This window comes from Mytilus edulis, chromosome 1, assembly GCF_963676685.1.
Source record: "Mytilus edulis chromosome 1, xbMytEdul2.2, whole genome shotgun sequence".
NCBI classification, from domain to species: Eukaryota; Metazoa; Mollusca; class Bivalvia; order Mytilida; family Mytilidae; genus Mytilus; species Mytilus edulis.
The window spans coordinates 71283224-71296104 of record NC_092344.1 but is presented as its reverse complement, the minus strand read 5'-3'; the positions used below and the strand labels follow the sequence as shown (position 1 = coordinate 71296104).

At 31.2% G+C, this 12881-nt stretch overlaps 2 protein-coding genes across 3 annotated transcripts in view; one reads left to right on the top strand and one right to left on the bottom strand.

The window, feature by feature from the left end:
• The window catches only part of LOC139488788 (probable ubiquitin-conjugating enzyme protein 17), a 46097-nt gene extending 35836 nt beyond the window's left edge, over positions 1-10261 (bottom strand). For both annotated transcript variants that reach the window (XM_071274700.1, XM_071274710.1), the window contains exons 1-4: positions 10105-10261; positions 5023-5104; positions 4195-4271; positions 546-595 (exon numbers count right to left, since the gene is read on the bottom strand). In XM_071274700.1, the coding sequence (XP_071130801.1) occupies positions 546-595; positions 4195-4271; positions 5023-5104; positions 10105-10203 (308 nt within the window). In that variant the 5' untranslated portion in view covers positions 10204-10261. The remainder of the gene's footprint in view (positions 1-545; positions 596-4194; positions 4272-5022; positions 5105-10104) is intronic.
• A 7-nt stretch (positions 10262-10268) lies between these two features.
• LOC139488807 (tetratricopeptide repeat protein 39B-like) overlaps positions 10269-12881 on the top strand; it is a 36440-nt gene continuing 33827 nt past the window's right edge. Inside the window, exons 1-2 of the mRNA XM_071274734.1 lie at positions 10269-10403; positions 11679-11710. Coding sequence (XP_071130835.1) covers positions 10281-10403; positions 11679-11710 — 155 coding nt within the window. The 5' untranslated portion in view covers positions 10269-10280. The remainder of the gene's footprint in view (positions 10404-11678; positions 11711-12881) is intronic.

Sequence of the window (12881 nt, the reverse complement as noted above, 5' to 3'; positions counted from 1 at the left end):
TTAAAAACAAATGTTGATATCTTTTAATAATATTTACAAAAAAAACGGTGCAGGAAATGGACATGATTACATTTCCAGATGGGGGAAGCGGGAATATATAAAAAATAAAAGAATTCTGTTTTTAAAAAATAGGTGCGGGCGGGTCCGTCGAACAAGGAATCATATTGGTGTGGCCTTACTATATTTTTCTATTTATTGTTCTACTTCAGTTGCTTTTGTATTGTCTTATCCACCCCCTTTTTATGTATCAAGATATATTTTTCTTTTTTTATATGAAGCATCAAAACACTTATAAAGCACTATAATTTACACATATTACAATAGTCTTCACATATCTATGTGTACACACAGCACATTGTTATCAAATTGTATTTGACATACTATTTTGTTAACACAATACATTAGTCGCTCACATACCCATTATTTGCATTAACACATTTGGATATTTGAAATTTGGTAATGTAAATGTTTACCTTTTTTTTTTTAGACAAAAAAAATCTTAATCTGACCTTAGATCAATAAATTGCTGTCATAATGTTACTTACTTTTTCAGGAAATCAGAGAGTTTTATCTTGTCTTTCAATTGAACCAGGGACTGAAAGAAAAAGTAATAAACTGATGCAATTTTGTGCCTTTTTTCAGTTTTTTTTAATTGCATGCCGAATAAAGATGTCTGGTCAATTTGGCAGTTAGGTTTAAATGGTTTAATTCATCTTAAAATGTTATCTCCAGGTAACAAAACCATCACCATATTAATGTTGAAACCTACCAAGATTCTTTACTCACATTAGTCCCAGTAAAGACTCAATTACATTAAATCTAAGTGTCAGTCTTTTTACTGAATTGTGTTATTTTCAAAAGTAAAAACAACGACTAACATACATTTACAGTCCTACTTAATGCTGATTTTCAGATTTACACAAGAATTAAAATAACTTACACAGAACAGGAAAGCATACAGTAGTCAAGATACTGTATGAAAAAGTCAGCTAGAGTTATCTCCACTTGAAATGATGAGTTCTGCAGACCAGCAAAGATACAGATTTTGTAAGAGTATCTTACACTTGTAATAGATTAAAATGGACTAACAGATATATGATGTTTGTTTTTTGTTCATTATTTTGTTCATAAACATGATATGGCCATTAGTTTTGAATTGTTTGACATCAATTTGAGGCCTTTAATAGCTGACTATGCAATATGGGTTGTGGTTATTGTTGAAGACCAAAAGATGATCTATAGATGTTAACTTAGAGTTGGCAATTATACCATATCTTATTTCTTTTAACAATAATCAATACAGCTTATATCTATACAGCTCAATTGTCTGATTAAACTATTTAAAAAAACAACCAGATTGTATACCTAAATAATCTGTATATAACACTTACATCCTCATTTGAGAAAAAAAACAAAGATTGTCTCCATGCTATACAGCTATCAGTTTATAAAATTCTTTTAATATTTAATTATTTTTTTTTTTAATTCAATGTCAGGATTGAAGTGAGTATAATTCCTGAAAATAAATAATTTTGAAGTTTCCCCTGATATTTTACCAAGTTTATTTTGTTCTTGATCATTCTGATAGCAATGAGCCAATGACACCTGTAAAATTTATCTATGTTTGAAAATGAGCCACCCTCCATGCAAATTCAATCTGTAAGTCATCATCTGACCAAAAGTGTACCAAACATTTGATAAAAATCTGCAGGAATTAGGATATAAGTCAGGACAAATGTTTGATAACAGAATGACAAAATAATTCATGGGGGTTACACTATATGCCAATATAAAAAAGAAGATTGGGTATGATTGCTAATGAGACAATTCTTCACCTTGTTCACAAGAGATCAAATGACACAGAAATTTAAAACAACTATAGTTCATTAAACTGCCTTCAACAATGAGCAAGGAAAACATTTTTTTATCTACTATCAACTGTCTATTTAGGTGTGAATCAATTAGGAATTAATGCAAAATGTGTCCCAATGGACACAGATGATGCCCCTGCTTGCATGCAACATTTTAAAGGGACATAACTCAAGAATAATAACAGTGACGCTACCCAAAATTTTACTTGATCTGAGTTTTGAGGTTATAAGTACTGTGTAAAGGTCTCATAATGTTTGGTTGGTACAAACTTAAGTTACAGAACAGGAACTAAAAAATTAGCTATTTTACGATTTATAAAGGGACATAACTCAATGATGATTAAAGTGACACCACCAAAATTCAACTTAATCTGTATCTTGTGGTAAAAAGCATTGTGTATAAGTTTCATAACATTTGGTTGAGGCAACTTAGTTAGAGAACAGAAACTAAAAGTTTTGCATTGTTTTCCATTTCTAAAGGGGCATACCTCATGAATGGTTAAAGCGACCCCACCAAAAGTCAAACTTGATCTGTGTTTTGTGATAAAAAGCATTGTGTATAAGTTTCATAACATTTGGTTGAGGCAAACTTAAGTTACAGAAGGGAAACTAAAAATTTTGAAACATTTCCATTTATAAAGGGCCATAACTTTAGAATGATTAAAGCGACCCCACCAAAATTCAATCTTGATCTGTTATTGTGGAAATCAACATTGTGTATAAGTTTCATAACATTTGGTTGAGGCAAACTCAAGTTAGAGAATTGAAGCCAATTTTGGGATGTACGGACAGACAAGGGTAAAACCTAATACCCCTCCACTATGGCGGGGGCATAAAAACTGATTACAACTTATCCTCCAATACCTAAAAGTGGAAAATCAATTCTTTTAGGGTGAGAAATATTTCAAAACAAAATAACAATCCAAAATAACAGAAGAAGATTGCAGTAATATACATGTACAATTTTCTGTGTAAATATATCTTACATGTATTCAATTTATTAAACACGTTGAATGTCAACTAATCCAATTAAATTTCATGATTAGCTGGGATACATGTATTTGCTTCCAGCATAATATTGTATAATTTTTTTTCTTCTTTATATGACTCAACACGACTGTCATACAATACATTTTTTAATTAGCAAAACATCTATAATATCATGATTTCACGATTAGGAAGAGGATTTTCCTAATCAATTTATTATCTTATGTTAAGATCAATACTTCATCTATCAACTTATAGTAAGGTTATTAAATAACAATAACTTGGATAAAATGTATTTTAAAAGTATTTTATGTGCCTATATATATTACAAGTATCACATCTCCTAATTTTTTCATATTATACGTAAGTTTGTGTTATAATATGTCCACTTCATCCTGATAAAAGTACAAGTTATTGTACTGTAATGTATCAATGCTCTAATCCACTTAATTAAACAATTATAATTATAATTTCTCAAGTTTGATTGCATACTTCACAAAAAACAAATTATCCACCTACGACTAAAATAAATGTGATCAGTTGTAGTCATGAAAAGCATGACAATGATAAATATCTCCTCTTAATGAAGAGTTGTCTCATTGTCTTCTTATATCTACTGTACTACAGATCTGTTACGTGCAAATAAACCTATTTCCTAATAAATTAGCATGTATATATATATTTTTAAACTTAATTTCGGGTTTCTAAAAGGTTACTCTTTTATTCTCAATGAGACAGGGATATAAAAAAAAACACAAACACAAAACAAGAGGCTCCAACTAGTAGTCAACATGTGACTAGCCTGAATCTCTCACCTGGAAAATCTACACCTAAATTGATCAAGAGAAGACAACATCTTAAACACTTTTATCTGAACAATTTTAAGTTTCATCTTTTCTTCTGTATGTTGTGGTAAAAGAGAAATTTCTTTAAATGGCCATTCAGATTCAGATTGACTCTGACAACATGTTTTTCAGCAATTGTCAATCAAAACTAAATGAGAACTTTTTATAAAAAAAACAACCTGACCTTTTCATGTTATTTTTCCTGCCTAGCTTGGTGCAATGTAGCAATTTAGCATGGTCGAATCAGATGAGATGATGAAATGAAGGTTAATGTACACCACTCAGTCCAGAAGGATTAGAGCCCTATATGATGGGCAATTTTTTTACAGAAAAGATCAAAAATATGATATACATGATATATGAGAATGGATTTCAACAAAAGACATGTGCCTACATCATAAAGTATGTGAAGCTTTTAACAAAACAAAAAATTGATTTGAATACATCAACTGAATAATTCAAAGTTCCATATCATAATGCATGTCAATTACCTCATTCAAGGCTGTGCTCCATAGCTTGACTGCAGGGTCTGCTTCCACAGAAAATATGCCATCATAGTCGGGATAACCTGTGTAATCACATTGTTAATTAATGTACCAATATTTCAAAATTGTTTTAAACTATGTGACAGTACCAAAAATACTTTGAATGAACTATTTCAACATGGGTAAAATTTAAATATAAATTGTTCTTCAGTATGCCTAAGTTTTAAGCAATTGTAATATACAAAGTTAAATATTTTTATTACTTTATAGTTTATACAAAAATTTGTGAAACTATCACTAACAAGAAATACACAGAAAATATTAGTACTACATTAAAGATCATGAATACTGCATCTTATGGAAAAACTTCAAGGTTTTTTTAAAAACATCAATATGTTTATATCAAATTGAGAATGGAAATGGGGAATGTGTCAAAGAGACAACAAACTGTCCAAAGAGAAGAAAACATGTACAATGTATATCAGAAAAACATTTATATATCATGTATATAGTGGCAAAATTCTGAAGAAATCTTTGAAATTTCTAAATCAGGCAAATGAAAAATTTGGTATTAATTAGTGGTCGACTGTGACATGATGGTGATATTCCTGAGTTTGCAAATTAATGTGATTGGTTGAATCAATTTTTCAGGCATTTTATACCTTCCACTTGTATGACAGTCTTTTTAGACCTAATTAATTATTTTAATCCATAGTATTGGGGAAATAACCCTAGACTTCTGGGTATAGTATGGGTGACATTTATATAACTGAGGTATATACATGTATGAACACTATAGTTTTATGAAAAATTGGACTGCAGTATACTCTTTACCTTTTGGTATATGGAGTTTAAACTCATGTTCCGAAGCCAATAACATCAGCATCACAATGTCATTATTTTCATCTGTACTTGTCTGAAGAAAAATAATAGCTCATTCTACAAATTCGGAATTTCAAACATGCAATTGTTGAACAATGGACAAAACAGAAAAACTTCCCAAACCGTCTGTATTTACGGTACAGTGTTCTCCCCAGGATTTTTGGATAGCGCTGTTGTAAGCGCGTAATTTTCGACATTTCTCAGTAACTTTGTCACAGCGCGCAGTTGGTTTGTAATTGATTTGTTATGTGTTTTTCTTATATTATGCTATTGATGTTTTCTCTTGCAATGATGTCCTCATCATGCTAATGGAAGTTACCCCTTTGTTTGTTAATGTTATTGTCTGGATATAAAAAAGTCTTTTTTTCATTATTGTAAATTCATATAATTCTCATATTATCTGTGTATAAAACCCAAGGAGAAGTCTTTTTCCATGATGGGTACATACCATACTGCCTATGTGAAGATTTCTAAGCACTAACAGGTGATGTTGCAGAACATGTATTGATGTAGGACCAACATGGCAACAATAAAGTCATTGTCAGCTTCTGTGTTTTGTTTTGTAACCCACTGTAGAAGTGTACTGTTAACTTTACAATGTTTGACAGGAATTGATATTTTTTAGCATAATGATTTCTCATATTTCTGACCTTAAGTTAACGTTTTATAATATTCAAATGGCTTCATCCAAGCTGGACATCGAGAAAGTGAATTTCTCAAGTCTAGCATGTCTAGTATCAGCTTCGGGTTTGTTTTTCTCTCATTTGTTTTCAAATGGTAAAGTTCATTACTGTACAATTGCTGACTGAACAATTATTAGTTCCAATAGGTATTAGTTAATACTTCACAGTCTTGCTCATTTTCGCCGGAATTTCGGGGTTCGTACGGATAGTAAACCCGGCAAATTGTAACAAACCCCTGTTAGGTTTGATCGTTTTTAAAATCATCGTTTGTTCAAAGTTCGTAAAACAAGTTTGTGAGATTCTCGTTAAATGCGGTCAATTTATTTCATCTCATTTCATTCATATATGCTTCTATATATTCTTTTAATTAAAAAGTAGATGTCAATGTTGAAATCTTTGTTTATTTTGATCTTTCAAAGTCGCAATTTTGTAAAATTTATTAGACTGGTCCCGCTGAGTTACTTCAGTCAAGGAACTTACTGAAATAAGTGGTTTTTAAATCACTTATTTGAGTAGCAAATTCGAGGTTTTGTCACAAATTGGGATTTTGTAGTTTTTTCAAAATTTTAAACACATAGGTTTAAATAACATCTTTAAATTAGTAAATTTAAAAAATATGAACTTTTTGCTTCTTTTAAGTAGCAAGGTTTATGCCTTTGATGCTATCATTTACCTGAAAATTCTATTTTAGTTGAAAAAATGCTATAATAATGGCTTTACATAATGAACTGATACTTTCTCAACAGATTTTTCACAGCAGAGGGAGTATTTTTCCTGTGAAGTTCAAGGTTTCATCTTTCAGATTATGTAATAAAATTCTACTGTTCGCGATAAAAAATTCACTGTTCGGGGTGTTGAAATTAGTGGGGTTATTCAAAGAATGATACTTAAAGAAGTGATTTTTGGGAAGGAAATTGAGGTCTGATACTTAAACAAGTGATTTTTATGTCATTATCCTAGATTCAGTACAAGGTCATCACCTAAAATGACCTGGTCATCCTAGACAACACAGATGTTGGTTCTGATAAGTTTAGAAACATAATAAGTCCCTGGATCATTAGTATTCTATATTAAAAGCTACACTAATATTAAATCACTTCTTCTAGTGATTAATTTGTACTACTTAAATAGGTGATTATTAAAGAAAGTCAACTCTAACTTCCAACCTTTATGGAAATAATGTTACTTGAATCAGTGATTTAGAAAATCACTTGTTTAAGTAAGTCCCCTGACTGTACTTTATACAACGGAAATAATTCATTCAGAAATAGTAAACCAGTCGAAGTGAAAAATAAGCCGGAAATTTGAAAAATTACAAAAAAATATAGGGACACGGTTTTGTTGGATAGCGCTGCGGTCAGTGCAATAGGACAGCAGGAAATTGTAATAGAGCTGAAAAGCGCAGCACTAAAACACCCTGGGGGGAACACTGCAGTACATGCATGACATGAAACCTCATATATCATGTGTATATAGATGACAGTGACTGCAATTCTGTAATTGTCCATTTCATTTATAACAAGAATGTGTCCAGAGTACATGGATGCCCCACTGGCACTATCATTTTCTATATTCAGTGGATTGTGAAATTGGGTTAAAAAAACTAATTTTATTCATCATAACATCATGATCATAGGGAACATGTGTACTAAGTTTCAAGTTGATTGGACTTCAACTACTACTTCATCAAAAACTACCATGACCAAAAACTTTAACATGTTTAACCTGAAACTTGCACTATCATGTTCAGTGGTACGTGAAATTAAGGTAAACAAGAATGTGTCCCCAGTACACGGATGCCCCATCCGCACTATCATTTTCTATGTTCAGTGGACCGTGAAAATGGGGTTAAATCTCTAATTTAGAATTAAAATTAGAAAGATCATATCATACAGAACATATGTACTAAGTTTCAAGTTGATTAGACTTCAACTTCATCAAAAACTACCTCGACCAAAAACTTTAACCTGAAGCGGGACAGACGGACGAACGAACGAACGGACGGACGAACGAACAGACGAACGAACGGACGAACGGACGCACAGACCAGAAAACATAATGCCCATAAATGGGGCATAAAAATCTGATTTGGCATTTGAATTATATCATAGGGAACATGTGTACTAAGTTTCAAGTTGATTGGACTTCAACATCATCAAAAACTACCTTGACCAAAAACTTTAACCTGAAGCGGGACAGACAGACAGACGGACGAACGAACTGACACATAGACCAGAAAACAAATATACTCCTCCGCAAATGTGTTGCTTTGCAGCAGAAGACCAGTGACACTCACATATAAATGTTTTTTTTAGGTATGTTAATTTGTTATTCAGTAAATCTGTGCAAACTGGAGGTCAGTTGTAGTTAAATTATCCTAAAAAGTCTCAAAATTGGTGTATCAAATTGTCGGTACCTCAAATGACCAAATAATACTGGTAATATCCGAATAACACTTGTAATGTCCGAATAACACTTGGAAATTCAATATTAGCACATATTGGTGACTTTTAAACATTGATTATTAATTAATAGTATATATAACTTATAAATGATTTACAGAAAGCAGATAAGTTCACAAAAAACTTTTAAAATTTAGTGTGTACATCGAATATGGAGACCACAGAAATCACAATGGCCACCATGTTCGATGGGAAGCAAGTTAACTTGTACCACCGAAAACTCGTACCACGTTAACTCGTACCAACGTAAACTTGTACCACTGGGAAGTCGTACCATTAAAAATATATTATAGACAGTAAGAATTTCATTTTGGAAATCATTTTGATTAACCGTGTTAACTGCTAAGATTTATTCATGAAAAATAAATATTTTCTTGGGGTGAAACTTATAATACTTTAACAATATTACAAATATAACATGTATAAGTAAACCAGTCTGAAGTATTTTCTATCCAGGACCAATAGACAAGGAACATTAGCTACAAATTTGTCATTGTACTTTCAAATTATATATATTTTACAGACTTAAGAGGTATTGAGTGAAAGTAAAGTATATATTCCTCATTTAACACCATTTAAATGCATTTAAATAAGTTGGTTCAAGTTAGCAGTGGTACGAGTTTGTATTGGTACAAGTTTTTTTTTAGTGGTACAAGTTGACGTTGGTACGAGTTTACAATGGTACGAGATAACTATAATTCTGTTCGATGTACACACTAAATTTTAAATTATCTTTATGAACTTATCTGATTTTTGTAAACCATTTTTAAGTCATAAAATACATTGATAATACATTATTATTTAATATGGGGACGAAGTCACCAATAACAGTAGAAAATTCAATAAAAAAAAAATTCGGGAAAATTTCCCGAATTTTTCATTGTACTAATGAACTCAAAATCGTTCAAATTTTTTTGTCGTGTTTTGAAATCCCGGACCTGCGCAGAAATGTACAATATACTTCCTTTTTCCGGTCTCATTTGTTTGAAACTTTGAGTAAAATATATATTTATCAGTTTAGTATAAAATAGGAAGGAACGCGCAATACCAATTTCATTTTTAATAATTCCTTGATATGAAAAAACGTTACCTAATGATAGCGTTTCTTTGTTTACATTGCATATGACGTCATAATTTAAATAACGTCACAACTAAAATCCCTAACAACAGAACCAAAATCGGAAACGTTACGGTATTTCCGTGTCTTTTTTTTTGACAACTAATTAAGTTACAAAAAAATAATTCATACAGACTTCGTCCCCATTTACAGGTAATGCCTGCCTCATATTAATCAATGTTCAAAAGTCACCAATATGAGTTAATATTAAAATTTCAAGTGTTATTCGGTCTTTACAAGTGTTATTAGGATAATAACACTGTTATTCGGTCATTCGTATTACCCTCAAATTGTTACATAAAAAAAAACAATCTTCGTATATTAAGGGCATTGTATGAAAATATATGACATCATAAAGCATAAATTGCCACGTCTTACGACTGTTCAGTTAACTATGTCACCTGTGGTCATTCATAATTATATCGAATTTGAAATTCCTCTATATATCTGTCAGTCTGTTTTTAGCAGTGTAGTGGGCTTTTTTTTTTGTTAGTCATTCAAAAAATAATATTCCAAATTATTTAATTGAATACAGAATTTAAATTAGAATTAGTAAAAAGTAGTGTTATTTATACAGCTGATTTAAAGCAAATTTTCCTCACAGGTAACACTGTCTGATACTATCATTCAACATTTTTTTCAATTATATATTTATCCTATTTATAATTTTCATTTATTTGTGTTTTCCTGTCGCATGATCTCAATGATGTTATTACATGTATGCTTTACATGACAGTTTCTTAATCAAATCTGTATTGATATTTGATCTTACTTCTAACAAAAATATTGCCTCTGAAGATTCTGATGCTTGCCATTCTTCAAATTCGCCGATTAATACATCTGTAACTGAACTTTCACTTCCAGCTGCCATTTGGCTGTTTCGCAAATTTCTGAAATATTGATGTTTGACCTTTTATATCTTCTACATTGAAGAGTTCAAAACAAATAATGGTTTCGAGGTTTTACCTGACTTGTAACGTTAATTTCAGAAACACACCGAATCAAATTCGGACTATGGCTACTAATAACATGTCAACAGAAGAAATAGCCACTGGAGAGGAGAACGACGAGGTAATAATCCTATAATTACATCAAACATCATAGTAGCAAATGGTTGTCCAACTAATATTCACAAAAATGAATGAAGAAGAGGCACTGACTCTCAGTAAATGACAATATGTATTGCCTACACTAGGAATTATTCCAAGACATTTCAAGATGTTCTTTCCAGGAACAGATTATATCATATTCACAGAACTTTGCAACTTCAACGCATTACATGTAGTAGTTATATATCTTTGTCTGCTTGATTTTGTTTGCTGAATAACCTGGCATCCAAGTTCTTCATTTGCTTAATGTCCAGTGGCAAATATTTCATTCACGTTTCAGACCACAGGCCCTTATCTTATAAAAAAAATTTCCTATATACCTTTATTTATCACTAGGTACTTAACTTGTGATTTAGAAAAATATCAGCTGTTGGCGAAATTCTATTATATGCTGTTTTCTCGGCTGTCAACACAACTTAAACTTGTTTAAGTTGTTAAGTTTAAGTTGTTATGTTGTAAACCCAAATTGATCTATCTTCACAATGGTGTATAACACGCCTACTCTTGTTGTCGCAATTATCCGTAGCAATCCTACCCAAGTATGTCAATTGGAATTATTTCGTCTTTTTTCATTATCTGAAATAATCAGAGATATTTAATTAAGAAATAATTCTTTCATGCCATGCTCTATGCTCATTTTAACATGGGTAGGCATTATAATTGTTAATATCTTAATACCGAGCGTTAGCGAGGTATTAAATGTTTACAAATATAATGCCTATCCATGTTAAAATGAGCATAGAGCATGGCATGATAGAATTATTTCGATTCTAATAGGAATATTTTGAACGTTTGTTCTTCGAAGCGGACCTATAGTAGACGCTCGAAATGTCGCCATTTTGATTTGATGAACAAAAATGTCATAGAAAAATCAACAGTTTATCAATAAAAAAACCAGAAACATTTAAACTTACTTTTAGAATGTTTTTATTTAATTTCCTAGCGAGCAACACCAACAAAAATGTCCATTTTGATCTCTAGCGTTGTTCAAAATTCATCTGACATCTTAATATTTAATTATATTTAAAAAAAAATGAAACTCTAAAATACAACAGAAAAATGAAGAAAACAAATAGTTTTAAGGTTTATATGCTTTTAAAACATTTTTTCTAAGGCTATGTAAATGTACAATGTATAAAAAAAAATGTTACTTACAGATGAATGTCATTATTTAGTTTTCTTTTAAACAAGTTCAGACCTCATACATCAACTATCAACTATTTTATTTTCTATTTAGGATTTTGAAGATGCAGAAGAAGAAGTTTGTTTGTAAGTATTACAACAATTATGTACAAATGTATATGATGTTGTACATGTACTTAAAAAGATTAAATCATTTTCCTCGATCATGGCTATGTGATATTTGGTAGGGTAGTGTAAATTTTGAAAATCCCAAAGCATCCACATTTTACACCCCCAATTAATGTGTTTGTATATCAAAATCCATACATTTGTATGTTTGAAGACAAACAAGCATTATCCTACATGTACAAATTGCATGAACATGTACATGAACATGTGAATTGTATTAGTGTCTTTTAGTGAGGTACAATGTAGCATTCCACTAGTATCATGACTACATTGTATACTTCCATACCATAAGTTGATAAGCAGGACAGATTTGATGCACAAAACAGGTCAATATTTCCACACCAAAGAAATTCCAAAGTGTTGAAACTAAATTTGTATGCACAGTACACACAAGGTGTTTGATAGAAAATTATGATTGCTGGTTTGAGTGAATCACTGTGAAACAGGAAGGTTTGGCACCAAAGTTATTTATGTATCATATGTAGTTATAGCTGTGGAACCATAGCTCCTAGGTCCTTATGTTATTTTATGTTACCTATGGTCTGCAAATAATCAAAAAATAACATACAATGTAAGGACCTAAGAGCTACGGTTCCGCAGCTGATGTAGTTAAAATATGAATGCAGTTAGAATTTTTTTAATTGAGTTATAACCTGTTGAAACTGGTGATTAATTGAAAAAATTAGGTACTCTTAAATGACAAGTGGAAGATGATCATAGCAGACATGTTACAAAATTGCCTTGTCACAACTGGAGATTAGAAAATCTTAACTGCAGTTCTGGCCTCTTAACTGGAGATTAAAATATCCTTTTTATCAAAATTAAGTGTCCATTTTGATAGAAAAAATAAATATTTCCAATTTTCAGCTCACCGGGCCATCACTTGACATCTGTCGTCCTCGGTTGACTGTCAAGGTCAACTATTTCAAGAATCTTCTTCTCTGAAACTAATGGGCCAAATACCTTCAAACTTTAACTGAATGTTCCTTAGGGTATCTAGTTTACAAATTGTATCTGAAGTTTTGATCCATTCACAGACATGGCCACCATAGCTAGAAATAGAACATTGGGGTCAAATGCAGTTTTTGGCTTAAATCTCAAAAACTTATGCATTTAGAGAAAATCTGAG